At 33.7% G+C, this 21,778-nt stretch overlaps 2 protein-coding genes across 3 annotated transcripts in view; one reads left to right on the forward strand and one right to left on the reverse strand.

Annotated features, from left to right (window-relative positions):
* The first annotated feature begins 3,763 nt into the window (after window positions 1–3,763).
* Window positions 3,764–7,963, forward strand: LOC148621981 (nuclear receptor-binding factor 2-like). The gene is made up of 3 exons (XM_088571418.1): window positions 3,764–3,824; window positions 4,607–4,691; window positions 5,265–7,963. The coding sequence occupies exons 1-3, from the start codon at window positions 3,804–3,806 to the stop codon at window positions 5,897–5,899; spliced, it is 741 nt and encodes a 246-aa protein (XP_088427544.1). The 5' UTR covers window positions 3,764–3,803; the 3' UTR covers window positions 5,900–7,963.
* A 2,172-nt stretch (window positions 7,964–10,135) lies between these two features.
* LOC148621982 (uncharacterized) overlaps window positions 10,136–21,778 on the reverse strand; it is a 29,318-nt gene continuing 17,675 nt past the window's right edge. For both annotated transcript variants that reach the window (XM_088571417.1, XM_088571416.1), the window contains exons 4-7: window positions 19,437–19,651; window positions 12,891–13,091; window positions 12,319–12,444; window positions 10,136–11,799 (exon numbers count right to left, since the gene is read on the reverse strand). In XM_088571417.1, coding sequence (XP_088427543.1) covers window positions 11,645–11,799; window positions 12,319–12,444; window positions 12,891–13,091; window positions 19,437–19,651 — 697 coding nt within the window. In that variant the 3' untranslated portion in view covers window positions 10,136–11,644. The remainder of the gene's footprint in view (window positions 11,800–12,318; window positions 12,445–12,890; window positions 13,092–19,436; window positions 19,652–21,778) is intronic.

Raw genomic sequence — 21,778 nt, forward strand, 5'->3', positions numbered from 1 at the left:
CATACTAATCAAATAGTTTATACATAAAAAAAGAACTAGAATCAGGATTCTAAATTCTAAAAAAAAATAATAGAAAGTGTACAAGTGTACATACAGCCACAGACCCAACCAATCTTACTGATATCATGGTGTGGAAAAAGTTAGAGGGACCATTTTTTTTTTCGTATTATTATTTTTTGTGGAAGGGTTTGATCCTTCAGGATTAAAATACTTATGTCACCGGTTCTTCATAGGATCTTCCCTACTCTACTGTTTCTGGGCACTACACAAAATATAGTCCATATGTAAATTATTCCTTTTATATCAATTGTAAAGGGAACGGATATGGTGAAACGCAAAAAAATGCACCCGCTTATAACCTAATGTCTCTTTCAAAATTAGTAAATATATTTGAGGCGATTTTTCAGCTTAATAATATTCTATCGTTACTACAAATAAAATCTAGATCTAGTCTTAAGATTTGAGGAACTTCTGTTCTGACCTTGAAAGAGGTTGAGTAAAAAAAAAAACTACACATTTATGAAGTTTGGTAGTTATTATTAACAAAAACAAATGTATCTTGGTCAGAAAAAAAAATGGACAACAATATTCTGGCCTTCAATATCTGAAGAAAAAAATAGTAAGTTTTCTGGCCTCCACATTCTTCTGTATAGTATTATCAAAAAAGATAATCTAGCCGTATATAGCATTCGAAAATAAATTTTCTGTATCGCAATTTTTTTGAAAATGGAATTCTACCCGAACCAAAACTGCTAGACCCCCTTTAAAATCAAATGATCGACCCCTTTATAGCTGCAATTGGTTTTATAAAATGTTTCCGCCGACAAGTTCCTTCAACAGCTCGCCAAACAAACAGATGACTTTTATGTTTTACACATCGATGTTTGTTTTCATGGACGCTATGGAGAAGATGCTGTACACAACAAACTTGAAGGCGAGGAACACCAGTGCACAAGGTGTTCGTTCACGCGTGCGTAAAGAATTTGAAAGGAAGCATTTTTTATGATTCAACGTTATTATGTTTCTAGATATGTTTTATTGCAGAATTCTGATATGTACAATATATATCATCATTTAAATAGTATTAAGATAATTATAAATTTACCTGTATTTTGGCGCAAAGAGAATATGTTTTTTGTTTGTTTTTGTGCTATTGAAAAATAAACTGGCGCAAAAGGACATCGGCCACAAATTTTAATTTTAGTTAATAGATTGGAAATAGTATTTTGTTTGAATAGATTGTATAGGTTTTAAAAAATGTGAAAAAGGTGGGATGAAACAAAGTTTGCAATTATGTTTGATTATAGATACTGTTAAACTATTGATCTACAGCTTATATCTCTTAAATTAGTCGTACATACATCCTCTCAAGTCAGGGTTTTGAGTCCACCCTCGCCCCTTCTTTGACTTGAGAGGATGTCGTACATATTGACATTGATTTTATACAAATAGGATAAACAGTTCTAAATCATATGGGAAATGCTATTTTATGATTACAGTTTTATTTTACATCATGGAATCTTTGAAATTATGCTCATGCTACAATTTTCAAAGGATCAAAAGCCTCTAGTGCTAACAAAACTTTGATTAAATTCAGAGCTTTGGATTAAATTGTTACCTTGATTTCAAGGAAGGGGGGTAAAGAAGTTAAACAATGCATAAGCCAAAATGTCCATAAAATTTTAGGAAAGGAACCAAAACTATTCGTATTATGAAATATGTGTAGAGCTGCATCAAAAGTCCAGCAACTGGCTGTTTGCTGCTGAATGTATACACGATACGCAAAAAATAGCTTCCGATGCTAAGGCAAAATTCAATAATAAAACAGAAAGTAAAATTCAGCTTTCATAAGAAAGACGAGCTTTTAATATGCTACGTATTGACCTGTCCATTTTCAAGAGATAGTCTTAACAAGTTTTCACAATTAATATCCAAAAGGGAATACCAGTGGATTAAGTAACACGGCGTAGCAGTTCCTCAAAGTAACATCTGGCCTGCATGGGTTTCATAAAAAAATCTTTAAATTAAGATTTTCCTTTAAATTTTCTAATTTAAGTGATATGTTTGGTCAAAATTTGAAGAATAATTTGTGAAAAATCTCATTTTGAGATTATTGTATGAAACTGGGCCCAGGTTCACTCAAAATACAGCGCATCTTTCCAAATGCAGCATTTCATTTGTTTTCCAATTTGTCAACGAATGAAAAAAAAATAGAGGAAATATTATTTCTTTAATCATGATTTTTTTCTGTTAGTATTTTTTTTTTTACTGAATTTAGGAATAGTTGATATGTTGTCTTAATCCCACCCTACCTCTATGATAAAATGGTTAGTACCTTAGACTGAATTTACAAGTCGTGCAGTACACCGACTGCTAACCAAATGCAGTATACTGGCTGCTGACTGAGAAGTGCCAGAGTATGATATTACAATCTTACTTAAGTTTTGTTATGTTTTCTCAAGCAGTGGCTGATCCAGAGAATCACCTTAAGGGGGGGGGGGACAGGGACACACACACAAAAAACTTTGTGAAATACTTTTTATGCGTACATATACACACAAAATTGTGTTATTTTATGTTCTTTGTTGTGTATGTCTGTTTTCCATGTATGGTCTTTGTCCCTGGATTACATTCTTTTGATTACCGCTATAACCTTGGTTCCCTAGATTACTCTTCATAAATTTTCAGATTCATAAGGGGGCGTATATGAATACACATAAATGACAAAGTCTGATATGTTCTTATATCAAAGCTTATAGGCAAAAAATAGCATTGTTAAATATTTCTTGGTACAAGCCGGAAAAAATGAAGGTAGGGAAAATACTTTATTTTTTAAAACATTTTACATTTAATTAGGAAATAATCTAGATTTTAACAGAACAGGGACCATGATAGCCCTAAATCAATTAGGGTAAGCAAAACAACTAGGGTAGGTATAATAGCAGGAAACAGACAGTTTTTTTTTTCGCCTAAAAGCTTGCCATGTGTAGTATCTGGAAAAACGGGAAAGAATAACATGATATTTTAGTTAATTAAGAAAACTTGATCTGAAATTTAGAGAACTAAAAAATTCAAAATGTTCTTCTGTTTAGTTGAAACGTGACGACACAAGATTTGATTAAAACTGCAAAGAAGCATTGCTATAGTCGCACGTTTGCATGACAAAAATAAAAAATAGAACGATTTTCTAAGTCCTGAAATTTGTCCATTTTTCAACATGCTTGCTTTTATACTGAAAAAAAAATATACTTTTGTATTCAAGCTTATGTTATTGACTAAGTCCAATCTTGTTTTCACTCAATTTTCCGAGTAAGACCATTTAAAACTACAAAGGGTAAGTTTCCAAATAAAATTACTGCTAATTAGTTTAGGGATGGGAGTAAGGGTTGGTGTCTCAAGATATTAATAAATGTTAGTATGTTTAGGCAGGGACTTCACATTACTAACTATAAAGTCCCTGGTTTAAACCAGTTTCAAAAAACAAACAATGGCTGATAGTTTAAGATAAAAAATTGTAATTTTAGTAATGAATATGTTCAATATTGTTGTTCAGTTCAAGGGGTTAATTCCTTGTTAAGCGAGAAATTCGATATATTCCAAAATTCACGGCAATGGTATATTTTAAATTGAAAATGTTCATATGTTCAGATGGCAAACAGGTCGATTCTCATTTAGTAGGCAATAAAGAAATTAAAAATAGGGTCTCGAAAATTCATCTTACTATTCCGTTGTAGATGTTCCGGAAAAGCTATTGCTATCCGTCTTATTTCAAATTTTAGTATATTGTTTACACTTTCAAGGAAATGGACAGTTCACTTAACTTGGTAAAGTCTTCATATACTTTTCATAATTAATTGAAAGTGATGTCATTTCACCGATAGACGTAAAATTGGAGTAAAATCAGCAATAGCCCGTCTTAGATCTTTTTTTTTTTATAGTAGTCTACTAACTACTATAAAAATCCTTGTTTTTACCCACGGCATTTCTTTAATGTGTTATATTTGTGTAATTAATACTGGTTAGTGAAATTTAACTAGTCCAGATTGGCTTATCATTTCATAATAAGCATAGTGTATTTATGCTGCACCCCAATTGCAACTTCTCATGCATATTCATTATTTTGAATTGTTGAAGGACGTGCATGCAGTCTGGGAGATATAAAAAGAATTGATATAAATTTTAGGTAATCCCTTTTGGGATTCAGCCCTGAAGATATTTTTTGTTTTGACCATCTCCAATCAGTGGTGGTCAAAACAAAACATATCTCCAGCACCAAATCCCAAAAGGGATTAGAAAAAGGGAAGACATCACAAAGGAAAAGTGTTATGTTAGTCATAAATTTTGACCTTCTTCCAATAATGTAAAAAATGTAATTTTGACCCCTATTATATACAAACTGTGCATAAACTGCTGTTAATACATGTGGGTGTACATATTATTTCATTAGCAGATCCAAGGTAGCTTAAAAAAGTTCGGTTGATTATTTCGAAAAAAACTGGAAATCACTGGAGCACTTTTGGGGGATTTTTTTTTGGGTCCACCAATGGATTTGTTCTGTCATATGTTGGACTCAATTATTTACTTGTAAAGTTAATTTTTTAAACAGGCTCATCAGCAGAGCAGGAAAGCTGATATGATGCTAAAAAGTAAGAAGTTTGAAGAGGCTATGATCTCTCATCGAAGAGCAGCAGGTAAATTTTAAGTAAATCACAATGGTAATGGATTAGTCACTGCAACTTGACTCTTATTATACCCCCTACTCAAAACACTTTGAATGGGGGTACACGTATATAGTGATAGCAGTGTCTGTCCTTTCTACCTGTACTTCTTTTGTCTTTCCATCCTGCAATGCAGTGGGGGATCCACTGATTATCTTTAACTCTTACTATACCACCAAATGGAAATTAATGAAACTTTTTAACAGAATCTTTACTACAAATTTGCATTTTGCACCTTATATTTTAGAGCTTGATCCAAATTAATTAAGAGGTAAAATGGTGCATATGGATGATTAAAATAGGGGAATTAGGGTATCATAAGTTAGTGGGCATTGCTCACAGTTTTTCCAGTTTAAAATAGTATCCATACTAGTATTTGATTAGCCAATAGACTTCTTCCCATTGTCCCACTTTCTAAGTGCCTGCACTTCATACCTATAATTGTTGATATATACAGTCCGTACGTTTAGAGGGTCTACAACTTACAAATATACACATTTTTTTAAAAGGAATTATGTAATGATGATATTGCACTTTTATCTGTAGATTACCTTTTGGAAGCCCTACAGATTACAACCTCTGAAATAGCCCTAGAATCTATTCATCATCAACATCAGTATCATCTTCGACAGCAAGATTATCTTCAACACAAACTTGACAGACAGGAACAACTAGAATACAACAAAACTGTTACCCCTGTGATTCGTAGGAATCAAGGTACTCAGACTGATGTACAGGTTAATGATGAAGCTATTCTTCATGCTATGTCAGATACAGACTCAGTTTTGGGGTTTATGGTGAACCGTAATCGTACTATAAGTGATCCAAGAAGTCAGGATTTTTCAGTTAGATATTCAGCTGAGAAACCCTGTAAAATAACTAAAGTACCAAGAGACAACAAAGACATTGAAGAAGAAATGTATGTCAAAACCCAAGAGCTTGAGAAACAAGTGCTACAACTCAGTAAAGAAGTTGCTAATTTGAAGTCGGAAAACAAATTGTTGCATGAAAATATGACTCTTGTAAGGTCTGCAGGTAAAGGGATGTTTGATATGGCAGATGAATCATGTATACCTGATCTGATGCTACCTCCTCTTGAAATGCCTCAATTTGACCTTGAATCTCTCAAAGGCAATATTTCTACAGGTACCGAAAATCTTACCCTTTTTGATAATGATTAATAGGTATGATTTAAGCCACATTATTTATAACTTTCTATGTGGACATGTTTGTTTATGCTGTTTATTTGAAAGTGCTTGTCTCATTGTTTACAAAGTAAGATACATGTACATGTACATTGAAATAAAATTATAATTATATAAGTAACCATTAAGTTGATAAGAAAAATGAATACATTTCATGCCAGATACAAAATGAACCATATGGTATTCAGTTTCAACAAACCCTGCAGATTCACAATTGTCTTGGGGTGTCTAGCCTGAGTAGTGACAAGGGAATTTTATATTTTTTAATTCATTACAAGAGGGAGCCTCAAAGCCATGCTTCAAATACACCTACTGGGGACAAATTTAATTGATTTATTATTGAATTGTCTGTATCACAAGACACATGACATTTTCAAAATATCAATAATATATGAATAATATCAATTAATGTTCATTTTCCATCATCCTCGATCAGGGATTGTTTTCTAAAAGCATTTGTTATGTTTTCTCAGTTAAGTGTAAGTTTTTGCAAAATGGGAAAAAGTCAGAAACATGCATGTCAAAAACCCACCAATTTGACAATATAATTCACTCAAGGATACTTTATTTATTTGAAGAAGACCATTATTTGATCTATGCACCACTGGATTTGCTCAGAATTTTTCAGAAAATGTAGACTGATTAAGATTTTGACAGAGTTATCTGCCCTTGAAATGTTCATGTTCAGTGCATTTCAATGAAATTATCACACAATTTACCAAAATGACATGAAAAATCTTGTCCTTTTTTCTTGATTCTAATGATGCCAGTAATCAAATTAAATTTTCAGAATTGTGTTTTTTTTTTCAAATACCATGTTTGATCCACTGACTGATTCTTACAGACTGATACCATTAAGTGACTCAGCAGCTATTGCAGATATGTTTACAAGAGACAAATTTCATAGTGTTTTGTTTTATATGCCTGTCTTTTTATTGTACATGTATACCTGTGTCCATCTGTCATTCACACTACTGGTATGCAAAATAACTCAACTGCTGCAACCTATTTTCGTAAACTTTGGTGAATTGTTTTTTTTCTATAAATGTGAACTTTTTTTAAATTTTTTAAATCCAACCACACAAAGTGACAAGGTATATGTGATACTTTCCAAAAAGTTGTGTGTCCATGGGCCTGTTCATCCCCCAACTGTTCCCAGATGATAGCATATAAGATATCGAAGGAACTCAAAAATGATGTTACAATTTTTTGTGAAACTTGGAAGAATGTTTCTTTCTAATGATATGGGTTTTCTTTTATTTTTCTAAACCCAACCTCCTAGGATTTCAATATAAATTTCATTTATTTTAAAAACCAAAAAGTTCCATATTGACAGAATTACCTGAAAAAGCTTCAACTTATTTTCAGGCAACTTAGTGAATTTTTCTTTCATTATATGTTCCCTTTTGATTTTTATATGTTTTGGATAATACAATTTTTAGTTATAGGACTTTATTCATACAAAAATGGGGCAGTTTCTTGTTTTCGTACTATACCTGAAATATAACGAGAATGGATATAATGAATATGCCTAAGAGACAACAGCCACCACAGGGTAGGCTGCAGCCGCCCCCAAAGAGACAACACCTTACACAGGCACAGCGAAACAAAAACAAACTGTAAGTGAAAACGAAACGTAACATACAAACCCACGAAATTCCTGACTTTGGACAAGCGCTAAAAAAGCCTGCTCTGTGGTATGAGGCTTTATACTCGTCGTTTATTGAAAACCAATGGGTGGCCTTTGGCTGACATTTCATCCCGTTGGAGTTGTTGTCGCTTTGATTATAATTGAAAAAAAATATGCAGGAATTTTCTCATTTTTGGCGATATCTTATGCAAATAAGAGGATTTCTATTTTATGGATTAGATTGGAAATGTTTTTGTTCTTATAAATTTTATGCGATTAAGTGGAATCCTCTGTACTTTTTTTACAAAACAGATTTGTGAGTTGAATTATATTCAGTTTTTATATCTTTTTTAAAGCAATTTGCAACCCCAATTCCAAGAAAAATGAGCAACGTTAAAAAAAAAAACAACTGCGATCTAAATAATTACTAAATCTAATATTTTATATTGTCAATATATCTACAATGTATTTTTATGGCAAAATTTTTCACAAAATGTTTAGCGATTTCTTACGGAATAGGAAAAATGAGTAATGTCGGATTTAACTATTTTATTATTTTTGTTATTTTCGGGATATTTTACAGTATAAACCGCGAAAGTTTGAATACCACATGTAAAACATATATTTTTTTTTCTGAAAATCGAATTCTTCAAATTCCGAAGTTATTCGTTTATTAGATTATATAATTGAATCAATCAATACAATGTAGTATTCTGTAAAGAATGTGTGAAAATATGACATTAGCTACTTAACTGATAATAGCGAGCACAAAGTGAGCTCAACTGCAACGAATGTGTGGGTGAAAAAAAAGCATTCTTGAGATGGTCCCTAGTGATAATTAGCCGAACCAAAATACTTTCGGTAGTCAAAAAGAAACAGTTCCTCACCCCATCTCGGGCCCCCAAAAAATTCAGAAATTTACACTCGTTAGGGTCAAGAAACGAAAACAGACATTGAAAATGTACAGTCGTTTTCAATGCACTTCTTCATTAGCTCACCTGACCAAAGGCCAAGTGAGCTTGTGCCATCACTTGGCGTCGTCGTCGTGGACGAATTTTCAAAAACCTTCTCCTCTGAAATTACTAGACCGACAGAATGTGAACTTGGCATGATTGCTCCTTAAGGTGTTCTGCACAAAATGACTAGGATTTTTTTTATCCATGAGAATAAATGGCCGCTGTCACTGAAAATAGAACCTAGGGGTCTTATTGCAAATAACTCAAAAACGATTGCCTTTAGCAAATTTCTGCAGGTTATATTGTTCAGCATCATGAGTCGGACCTATGTCGAAGTATTCAAAGCGATTCGTCAACTAATGTAGGAGTTACGACCCTTTCGCATGTACAACTTTGGAAAACTTTTTCTCAAAAACCATTGCGAAGAATTTAATGAAAGTTGGCATATATGTTTCTTAGGGTATCCCACGCAAAATGAATGTTGGAATTTTTTATTCGTGAAAAAAACATGGCTGCCGTTACTAAAAATATAACATAGGGGTCAATAGGCAGTTTTGGCAAATGACTCAAAACCCGTTGCCTGTAGCGAAATTCTAGTAGGGAATAATATTGTAAAATATCACGAGACGGACATACACCGAAATTTTCCAAACCATTCGTCGACTGATGTAGGAGTTACGCCCCCTGAAACAGATTATGTGGTTGTTTTTTTTATCACGTGTACAAATCTTCTTTAAAACCATTTAAGATCATTTAATGAAAATAAGCATATTTGTTCTTAAGTATATTGTGCTCAAAATGACTGTTGTGATTTTTAATCCGAGAATACATATGGCTGCCTATACTGAAAATAGAATATAGGTGTCGGAAGACATTTATTTTAATCAATTAAAAAAAATTGTTTCCTTTAGCAAAATTCTGGTTCATGTCATAAAAATGTTATTAAAAGCACTACCTGCATTTGACAGTTTAGTTGATTTTAATTTAGCCTGTCTTATTCCTCATGTTTTTCAAATAAGCAAATGGTTAACCAGGTGAGCGATTCAGGCTCTCTTGAGCCTCTAGTTTATTAGGTTCCATGCAACATTTTCATGGAAAAATTCGGGAAAGGTTGCATGCACTGACAATTTCTTCGTTGTTCCACTTGCTGTTCAGGAACCTAACCCGCCTAGGGAAGCCCCGATTGTATTATTTAAATCGAAACAAAATTTAATTGTAAATTTTAACAGGAAGATTACTATTGTCTTGTGCCTCTAAACAGAGATAAATCCGAATTAAGGAATTTATTTGTTAAATCATTGTTTTTGCATCTGCTCCTGTACTGCACAGTACTCTTGTAGATTTTTATGAAATTGTGTAGGAAGATTAAGCAATAAATGTACCACTACAAGGAAAAACGATCCAATTTAACAATTTTATATAATTTGAGTCATCTAGAAGCATCTGACAGTTTGCTAACCCATGAGATATTTCTAGCCTTTTTTAACCAAGGAAAATATGAATACGTTCTTTATAAACTTTCTTTCATTTTACCGGTATAACATGCAATATCATCACCAAATAAGGCCGACATTTAAGCACGAATAATCAGAAATAGTAAATCAAATCCTTCGAAATATTGCTTCATGTATACTTTATTTCATATAATATTACAAGCTGTATTTTGGGACACTAAAGTAGTTATTTATATAATTAAATAAAACATCATTCTGTACATTTATTATAGAAGTTTTGCAGTTTCCGATGTAAGGTTTTACTGCAAATCTTGATATGTACCTGTAATCAAGGAAATTATCATTACCAAAACACCTATTGTATTCTGTTTGTTTGTTGGCATTGAATATTTATTTTCAAAATGTTGGCATTCCTTAAAGACACCCTTGATAGGTTTAATGGCCTCAATGCTCTCTACAAGGGCGTATTACTTTGTGCCAATTTTAAAAAATAGCGACCTTACATTTGCGCCTCAAGTACACATTACATTTACATGTAAATAGAAGTATTCAACAACTCTCATATTTGAGTTTATATAACAAATATAAAAATGACAAAACCTGATCAAATAAATAATTCTATTGACTGTTAATGTGTCGTTTCAGGAAAACAGGTATACAATATTTTCAATAACCTGACATGACCAAAAAAATCTGATATAATACATATCTTTTATTTAAAACGACACAAAATTTGATCCAAATGCGTTAACAGGCACTTGGGTCTTGGTTTTTTTTTTAATTTTTTATTTTAGATGTGTTATTAAGAAAAAAAAACGTTGAAATCAAGGAATAATTCGAAGTTGCAAGGCGAAAATTAGAAAAAATGCAAACTCCTAACATCTGAAAAAAATAAATTTTCTGAGTAACTGCTGTTTTGTTTTTGGATAGGGACTGTTTTTTTTCCACTTCAACTGCCACAAGTCATTAATAATTGGAATTATGCTTAGACTCATCGTAAAGCAGATACATTGAAGGATAATGATTTTTAAAAAAAAATCAGTATTTTTAGTAATTAGTAAGTTCTACAATGTTGTTTAATGTGAGAAATATGAAAAATTCCAAGCTCAAGGTAATGATATATTTTGAATTGAATTTTTGTACTTTGCAGTAATTTCCAGTTGGCACATTCTGTAGATAACTAAGAAGTTTAAAAATGTGGTCTTGAAGGGAGGGTGTTATCTAGGATGTATGGGCCCACAGACTATATTGGGAGGGTGTTACCTCGGGTGTATGGACCCACAGACTATATTGGGAGGGTGATATCTCGGGTGTATGGGCCCACAGACTATATTGGGAGGGTGTTATCTCGGGTGTATGGGCCCACAGACTATATTGGGAGGGTGTTATCTCGGGTGTATGGACCCACAGACTATATTGGGAGGGTGTTATCTAGGGTGTATGGGCCCACAGACTATATTGGGAGGGTGTTATCTAGGGTGTATGGACCCACATACTATATTGGGAGGGTGTTATCTCGGGTGTATGGACCCACTGACTATATTGGGAGGGTTTTATCTAGGGTGTATGGGCATACAGACTATATTTTGGTTTTGTTTTTATCTCTGTGCTTGATCTTTATCCCTTGACAAGATAATTATCTATTTTGCAATAACTGTGATTGTCAGTTTACTTTCTCGTATCATGTTTTATTTTTAACGGGTTTCTGACAAAAATTTAAAGCATCTATTCCAACAATAAGTCCCACAACCACCATCAGTACTGTTGCTCCAACATATCCAATACTTTGAGCACTTATTCTGTTATCTGGGACACTAATCAGCCTACGTCTGCTCCCTGAATAATGAATAAATATTAATGGATACAGTGGTATTAATGATGAGTCAATGTAATGGTATATATTTTTTTCAAGTTATATGTTCCCAGTTTGTCTTGTCGAAATAACCCTTATTTACAGTTTTGGCTCAATTCCTTTTATCTACGTCACCTATACTGAAATCTTGGATCATCTAGTGCACGTAATGTACATTCAATGATTATCAATTACGCGTATAGCGATCCTAATGCTTTTTGATATGGAAGTAAACAACAGACTCCTAAAGATAATTCAAGACTACGAAATAGTTAATAACCAAAGTATGATCACAAATGCCGAAGAATGCCAAGATCTAACCATACTAATTTAACACAGGCGCTTGTTTCTGTCTATGTGGGGGAAATGCTATCAAACATGGGTCGACTATCAATACTTCGGCATTTATAGTCGACCCCTGTTTGATAGTATTTCCCCCACATAGACAGAAACAAGCGCCTGTGTAAGGTAAATTATTGTTACACTACCTGCTATATACTCACGAGAAGTATTTTTTTTCGAGATAGTCAACTTCTTTACCAATAATTTTATCTTTTCTTGTAACATTGTCTCGTTAATTGTTGTGTTGCTACCATAACAGGCACATATACAATGTTCCGTCGATGTTTCTGTGAGAAAGAAATCATGAAGTACTTGTACTTTTATTTCATATCCTTCCCATGGTGCACTGGACTAATTTTCAAAAAGAGGCAAATGTTCGTACTAAATGTGGCAGATGTATAAAGGCTTTGGATTATAGCGCAGCTAGCAGATTGCTAGAACGAATGAAGAAAAAATTGAGGGCGAGCAACTGTTGCTATTATCTTAAGCCAAAAGTAAGAACAAAATTACGAAAAGAACATCCAGGATAAAGTCGTGTCCACCTCTTTCTTTCACCATTAAGATAAAGAAACAAAAATTGGTTGCATCCTCAAATGGAGAAAATAAAACCAAACAAAATGCAAACAGTGATTTGGCCGCCAGCAAAATACAAAATATTACCGTTTATGAACAACGCAGTCAATTGCATGCTTGTCATAAATAGTATGAAATCTTGGAAGAAGCTATGACAAACCTGAAACCTGTACTGTTGTGGTATCGGAATTAGCATGCGATGCGTGTTCTATTTTATCTGTTGTCGTGCTAGATTTCTCTGTCATCTGGAATGTTGCAAATGTTTCTGGCTTGGAAGTTTGTCCAGTTGTGATATTTGATACAGCTGTAGTTGTATGGTAACTTGATTCTAAACTCTCAGCTGGCGTCGTCCCCTTTGGATCTGATTAAATCATATAAGTAAATAAAACAACAACTAAAACTACAGTCATCAATGCTATGATTTGCTGTCGGTCAAATCGTCAGACGTCACTTGTCAAAAATACAGGTAGAGCTAACCTGTCTCTAAAACACCGGGGCAAATCTGATCCTTCTAAAACGGCGCTTATCGAAAATACGGTTGATAAACAGTTAAAAATAGACCTCAGACGAGTTAATGATATTGTTATATTCGATTAAACATAAAAAGTATGTATTATTAGGTTGCATCACCTCTCAGTTAAAAGACAAATGTTAAACTTCCAAAATTAATGTTCGATATATGCTATAAGTTGATAAGACGCCTGACGCGTGTGCAATTCATTTTTTGTACGGACATTACACTAATTTTGGTTATTTTTAACTATTTTTAATCTCATTCGAGATAAATGTATTCTAACGCTATTTTTTTTCATGGAGCCAATGTACCTAGTATGGTATACTATTCGATACATGCATGTCAGTTATTTATGAAAAATAAATGTTCTTAAAAGGAAATTAGACATTTTTTCGATGAAGAAGTGTTGTTTTTACAGCGGTTTAATTACAATTGTGTGCTCTTATAATGCAGTTTATGTTATTGTCAATACAAAACATATACAGCGTAGATGCACTCGTACACGCAATGACCTTTGAATACATAGACCTGCAAAATTTCCCTCATTGTGTTGCACATGTAACACAATTAGCACGTTTTTGAATTCATGACTTTGTTTGCCCGATTGGTATTGAAATTTCAGTTCAGACATGTAATGTTTTACTATAATTTCGAAGTCATTAGTCTTCATCACAATAGAAACATATAAAATCCTGGTCCATCCTTCAAAATAACGTATGAACATACCTCCAGAACCACAACGACTTAAAAAAAAGAACAATAATATGCACCTATAATTCATCAATAACTATGCAAATCATAGTAAAAAAAAGAGATAGGTTCATGTGTCCTGTTAGATTTTAAGCATAACCATAACTTTTTATCGTTATTAAAATAATGAATATTAACTGCATTTGCCACAACATTTTTGTTTACTCAACCGCCTTAGACAATCATATCAACCGTATTAAAAGTTACACATGCTCGGCTTAGGTGCTTAAATAAAATCGTTGTTTATCTCGAAATTAATTCAAACTTGGAATTGATAATGTTTCTATGAGTTATTTTTACAAAGAAGATACCAATGAAAGTCATTTGGTGTGTTTAGACTTGCCCGTTTACAAAAAAATATCAATATTTGTGCAAAGTTCAGATGAAAAAAGGAAATATGTTACTCTGAACTAGAAATTCTCACAATCTACAAGAATTATTTCAATAGGGAATGGTGTAAGACTTACTTGAAAAACAGTCATCACTTTCCTTAGGATTCGTTTTTGTACTCCGAGTGTCAATTTTCGTGAACTTATTTATCAACCGCATTTGCTAAAATCTTGATTCCCTTGATATGATTACGGTCTTTCATTACCGTGATGACCCGAATGTTTTCAATTAGCCGGAACCAGATTAAAGAGTAATTAAGGGAACCAAGGTTACAGCGGTAGTCAAAAGAATGTAATCCAGGGACAAAGACCAGACATGGAAAAAAGACATACACAACAAAGAACATAAAGTAACTAAAATCAAACATACAAAGTAACAAAAGCAATGAGCAACTCGGACTCCACTAAAAACTGGGAGCATGGACGAGGTGCACCGGTAGGGTAAGCGTCCTCTGCTTTTCTAAAAACACCCGCCGAGTTGCTCATAAAAAGTCAAGTCCAGGATAGACAAACGAGGAAAGGAAAACTATGACCCGTTGAATAAATCAGTTTTCATGCTGCAGATGGATATACCATAATGATCTTGTAGCAACATAACCCTGTTCCAGAAGCCTATTTGTTAGAGTTCTAGCGCGATACAAAACGTCTGCGTAGGTTCGGCAAGCTCTGGCATAACGTATGAGTTGTGATATGAACACTCCATACGCAGGTGCTGAAGGAATGTTGCCACAGATGAAAGGAAAGTTGACAATTCTAAATGAAAAGTCATCACGTTTGTCGTAAAGTTTGGTCAACAGTTTTCCTTTACCATCGATTTCTAAGTGTAGGTCAAGATATGAGACTGACTTCACAGTGTCTGTAGTATCCTTTATCTCAAGTTCTTTGGGGTAGATGCGATGTATCAAATCACCGAAATTAGGATTGTATAAAGATAATACGTATGTATAGCGGAAACTGAGATTAAAGGATCTAGCTAAACGATATCTAGCTATTCTTTCTTTTAATGCTATTATATTCAGATAATAGTCTTGAACTGATTGTCTCCAAAAGATCTTTCGAGTTTTTTTCTGGATCCACATTGAATTAATACCACTACGGGAGTAACAAGTATTGTGGTAGGACTGTAGACTCTCTTTGACAGTTGTGAGTATAGAAGTTAAAAGTTTTGAAAGAGATGTGGTGGTCCATTTTGCAGATCCAGCTATAAAACGTTGTTTGTATGGATTCTTGTGGAGTTTAGCAATCCAGTACATAGACGGTAAATCACAATCATCGTCCTTGGTAGAGAGACCAAAAGAGGATAGCACAGATTTATGGTTTACCACAATCTCTTCTTTGGAGAGTGTGGTAGCAGTATAGGTCTTATCACTGCTATTATTTTCTACGTCTACCTCTGATAATAAACATTGGATGTAAAACGTTTTGCAGACAAAAACAAATGGCAATGGCTACATACAGATATCGGGGTCCTGATAATATAAATAACCTATACACAATCAAATGTTACGAACCCCTAGCTGTGTTTGAATCTATTATATTCTATTCTATTTTTTTATTATACCAAATGCTATACAGCATATTGGTCAATTGACCAGACAGAAGTAATATAGCAGTCATGATTTTTTTAACACATACATTTAAATTAATAATGTACATATAAATGCGATATTATAATAATAAGCTATCAAGTGGTGTAATTATATATCAGTAGTACACAAATAACCGGTAAACTCTTTTTAAAGAAAGTCACTCCTACTTTTAAAAGCTCTATAAATGAATTTTCCAACATTGCGAAATTTTCTGACACTTTCTAAATTTAATAGCTGCAGTAATTTGTAAACAGAAGATTTTTTTCCAAACCTAAGGTATAATTAGCACCTTCCTGAAATAAAAATGACATAAAAGTATAAAATGGAATTCGTCTTCAATATCATTAAAACAAGACTGACAAATACGCAGGCATCTATTGACATTAGTATATCTACCCCTTTCAATTGTAAGATTGGAAAGATAATCTCATCTTGGTTAAGAACTTTTTATATATACATGGTAAAGGTTTACATAGATATGGATGAAGACAGAAAGTAGAAATCATATATTTATACAATGAACACTTGCTAGCAGTATTTAAGTCTGCATTAAATTCTTGTAAACAAACATTTTGTATAATCTTTGCTTTATAATATGTATACAATTAACACCACCTTGATTGTTCCATATACCATTAAGACCCAGTTTACATGACTCAAAGTAAAGTAAAGTAAAGTATTAAACACACCCAATTGTCCTTATTATTAAGACACTCAAGCGCCTGTTCACATAAATATTAACAGCAATTATACAGAATACAATTGTTCGCGTTTAACATTGTCAACCAGTAATTAAAAATACGCACTTTTCTATACACGGATAATGGATAATCTACAATCGGAACTCTTCGGCCTTTCTAGTTACACAGGAAAAAAATAGTGTAGCGGTTATAGTGTATTTCCGATTGTGGATATCTAGCCAGTTCACAATAAACCTTAACATTAGATGTCGTTCACTTAAATTTAAAATTCTTTTTACAAAACTCCATACATGTAAATGGTTAATTTGCACATCGTGTGCTTTGTGGAAACCCCATATCTCAGATCCATAGCACAAGACACTATTTTCATGATAATTTAAGGGGTACATTTTTATCCCGTATGAAGCTAGAACTATGACGCTATGGCGGTAATATCGGCACAGATCTGCAGTATAATGTGTAGTAATATATAATTATGCAAATCATATGCGAATATAATAAAGTACTGAAATTACGAGTGCAAGAGGTCGCTAACAATATTAGCGAATTTAAAATCATGCACACATGTCTATGTATTTTTTTGTTTGTATGAGAACGAGAAGTTAACATTAAAAGATGAAATGATCGGTTAGCATTGAATTTATGTAATATTACCCAGTTTCCAATTAAAACACATCTAGGGGCTCGTTTCAATTGACTTTATAGGTCATATAAATTATCAGGGCCCGCCCCAATATATAAATAGCCTTTGCCTGTTGTTTAATCTGGTTCCTGGTAACCAGCTGTTTGGATTGAAAACGGTTACGAAAAAGTAATCATATCTAGGGAACCAATATTCTAGTGGAAGTCACCCGATTTTAGAGCATATCGCTCATTTCGGATGTAAAAAGTAAGCCAAAATCAGTAGCAGAGAATATTTGACGACTGGCGACTTTGAAGACTTCAGTCTTTGATTAAAAAGAGGTACATTACCATTCGGTCGCTTATGATATTGACCAGGGAACTAGATTAAGAACCAGATTAAACAAGTGACAATGAATATTCATAGATATCGGGATTGTGCTAATGTATATTCTATATAGTCTTGTAAAGAGCCCCTGTACGAATCGGAAACTGGGTACTGTTCAATGCTAACCGATCATTTCATGTAAACTTCCCGTTCTCATATAAGCAAGAAACACACAGAGATCACACGTGTATGATATTTAAGAGGTTACGTACATTTTTATCTCGTATGAATGTAATACTATGAAGCTATGGTGGTAAACACGGCAAACATCTGCAGCATTACGTGGAGTATAAATATATAATTTTGTAAATCATATACGAATGTAAAGTACTGAAATTACGAGTGCAATAAGTCGTTAACAATATTAGCAACTTAAAATACACAAAAGCGTCTCGACTTATAGAACAGATGTAAAATTTGGCACAGGGGATACCATACCTAAGTTCACTATTTTGCTTAGATGATTATACCAGACTTATAACTTCACTTGTAACATCAAAGATTCGGACAGTTACCAAAAATATATAGTTGTCAACTTGTGTGGAGAATGTCTTTATTTTGATTATCTGAGTGCCTTTAACTTTGTTGGGTTTTTGTTTTGTTTTTGTTTCTGTTTTTTTTTATATCCTTGTGGCCTGTAACAGGATTGAGGGCGCTTATATGATACATGGATGTTATTTTTAAACACTTTTTCCTGCTACTTTGCTCATTGTTTTGAGAACAATTAGCTTCTTGACAATAACCTAAAGTGTGTTCTATAAATTGCGCTAAATATCTTGATAAAAAACTAAAAGAACGAATGTTGAAAAAGGAAAAAGGAGACAAATTGAGCTCCGTAAAGTATCTCATAAATATTAGGCTTCAAATGCATAATCTGCATTCTATTGCTAATTTGAGGCGAAAAATTACAGGTGTGCTTTCGATTAGATATATAGAATAGACTTCAGTAACAATTTTATGATCAGAGAAATAAGTTGAAAATGTCCTGATTTGATAGCATTGATCTACAGGAAGAAACACTAAAATTAATGTTGATTCACTCGTGTGTGTAGGATCTTGCACAAATTGTTTATAACCTTCATGATTCGTTGCAGAGTAATGTTTGATAAGCTTGTATATGAATGTCCAAGGAGGAGATATCTGGAATAGACATGTACACTATTCCCTCAAAAGTCCAATTATCCCATCCTCCCAAGTTAGGGTCAAACGTTTGAGGGAGCGCTGGTGGACTCAAAACCCTGACTTAAGAGGATGCAACTGTCCATGAAAATGTCAAATACTGAAAGAAATCAAAACCCTGATAATATGTACATCTTCAATCCATATATAATCATTCTGAAAAGTGTTAACTTCCTAACATAAATACTGTCGGAGGTGTTATTTGGAATAGACATGACTGTACTATTTGCTCAAAAATGCATACAAGTCCAACTATCCATAAAAAATGTTAAATATCGATAGAAATGAAAACCCTGCAAATATGCACATCTTCAATCCATACATAATCATTCTGCAAAGTATCAACTTCGTGCCCTATATACTGTAGGAGGAGTTAAGCGGAATAACTATATACCCTGAACGGGTGGACGGACGGACAAGAGTAACATAATTTGCCTCCCAACTGAACGTTGTGGAGGCATACTAATAGCACAGTTCAAACTATAAAAACTAAAGCTATAAATTTAGATTTCAAAGTTTGTATGTACGTGGTCAATTGCTTTAGCCATAGGTGTATTATGATGAAATGTACTTACATCTATAAAAACATATCCCTGCATAAGAAGAATCACATCTGACATCGTTCCATCTATAACGTGTAAACAAATCCAACATCACACAATCATGTATTGTACTGTTTTGAGGGAATTGCTCGGCCCAATTAGTCCATGTCTGACTTTGACCTTCGTAGTTCATATAAACTCCATTAATCTTTTTGTCATTTACACCGATGTAAAATTCAAACGGAGGCCTTAAACAATAAACAAAAATATAGACTAATTAGTAGACCTTCGCCCCAATAGATGACTACTAATTTGAAATAACTAGCGAGCAATGACACATTGAATTCGACAAAGAATTCTAGAGCACCGTCCTATACCTCCTCTGTTAAAAAGTGTTGCATCACTATACCGATGAACTTTTCCGAACCTTTCCGATACGATACCGGTGTCGCATAACTCGTTTCGTAATAATCGTCGATACGGTCGGACACAGAATGTTAACATTTTGGGTCCGGCGGACCCAGGATATTAAATTCATGTATCCACCTGTCTATAATTCTGTATACTCTCGTATAAGTATGGGTACGGTCTGGTTGATATTAGATTAAATTAACTTAAACCAGTAATGATTGAAATATCACTTTGTGTCTTAAATTGATTTATTCACCTCGCGTATGTAGGTCTTTGTATGTATGTATGTATATGGAATGCCATAGCTGCCTTATGTTGACTGGTATCATTATGTTGTCTTACCTGTTAACTTCGTGGTGATACCTAATCAATTAGTGGTCATTACTTTTGTTGTGATACTACTTCACTTTGTGGTCTTACTTTTTTCAGTTTGTTGTGATACTTTTTACTTCGTGGTTGTACGTTTTCACTTAGTTGTGGTACTTTTTCACTATGTGGTGATACTTTTTCACTTTGTTGTGGTTCTTTTTCGCTTTGTTGTGGTACTTCTTCACTTTGTGGTTATACTTTTTCACTTTGTTGTGGTACTTTTTCACTTTGTTGTGGTACTTTTTCACTTTGTGGTGATCTTTTTGTCACTCCCGTAGTGGTATTAATTCACTGTGGATCCTGAAAAATTCGAAAGATCTTTTGGAGACAATCAGTTCAAGACTATTATCAGAATATGATAGCATTAAAATCTATGATTTTTCAACACTGTATACTGCTATTCCCCATACTCAGTTAAAATCCCGACTTAAAAACATTATACATCGTTGTTTTTCCAAAAAAAGATGGTATACCTAGATACAAATATATATAGTTCTTGGCAGAGATTCCTCATACTTTGTAAACAATAATTTCAAATCGTCTTCCAAATATACAGAGGAAGATGTTTACAAAATGCTGGATTTTTTAATAGGCAACATATTTGTCCAGTGTGGTGGACGCGTTTTTCAACAAACGGTGGGCATTCCAATGGGAACAAATTGTGCTCCTCTACTTGCGAATCTATTCCTTCACTCTTATGAGGCTGACTTTATAGCCGATCTGATCAGAAAGAGGAGGTGATTGGCTAGATCCTTTAATCTCATTTTCCGCTATATAAACGACGCATTACCTTCAAACAATCCTAATCTCGGGATTCGATACATTGCATCTACCCCCAAAGAACTTGAGATAAAGGATACTACATACACAGCCTCATATCTTGACCTACACTTTTCATTCAGAGTTGTCAACTTTCCTTTCATCTGTGGCAACATCCCTTCAGCACATGCGTATGGAGTGTTCATATCACAACTCATACGTTATGCCAGAGCTTGTATCGCACTAGAATTCTAACAAATAGGCTTCTGGAACAGGTTTATGTTGCTACAAGATTGAAGTCATCACTACAGTTTTATGGTCGTCATCATGAACTCGTAGATCGTTATGGTGTATCCATCTGCACCATGAAAACTGATTTATTCAACGGGTCATAGTTTTCCTGTCCTTTTCGTCTGCCCCGGACTTTACTTTTTATGAGCAACTCGGCGGGTGTTTCTAGAAAAGCAGATGACGCTTATCCTACCGGTGCACCTGGTCTATGCTCCAAGTTTTTAGTGGAGTCCGAGTTGCTCATTTGCTTTTATTACTTTGTATGTTTGATTTTAGTTACTTTATGTTCTTTGTTGTGCAAGTCTGTTTTCCATTTCTGGTCTTTGGCCCTGGATTACATTCTTTGATTACCGCTATAACCTTGGTTCCCTTGAATAATCTTTCACTTTGTTTGTCTGATTTAAACCCTGAAAAAAGTAGTGAGATGCCAATAAAAAAGGTTGTTTGCAATATATGGTGAAAAACAAAGTTTTTCATAGACTCTGGAAAAAATTACCAGTTATTTTTGCTCAAGTTAAAAAAAAAGGTTTTTTTTTAATTGAAAA

The sequence above is a fragment of the Perna viridis genome, chromosome 3, assembly GCF_037379345.1.
Source record: "Perna viridis isolate PV_CMFRI_1.1 ecotype Kerala chromosome 3, ASM3737934v1, whole genome shotgun sequence".
Lineage (NCBI taxonomy): Eukaryota > Metazoa > Mollusca > Bivalvia > Mytilida > Mytilidae > Perna > Perna viridis.

What these genes read in the sequence shown, in the direction of transcription:
- LOC148621981 (XM_088571418.1), top strand. Translation starts at nt 3,804, where the DNA reads ATGGACAGTTCACTTAACTTG. An exon ending in TGGACAGTTCACTTAACTTG is followed by an intron (nt 3,825 to 4,606) that starts GTAAAGTCTTCA and finishes TTTTTTAAACAG; the next exon opens with GCTCATCAGCAGAGCAGGAA. An exon ending in CTCTCATCGAAGAGCAGCAG is followed by an intron (nt 4,692 to 5,264) that starts GTAAATTTTAAG and finishes TTTTATCTGTAG; the next exon opens with ATTACCTTTTGGAAGCCCTA.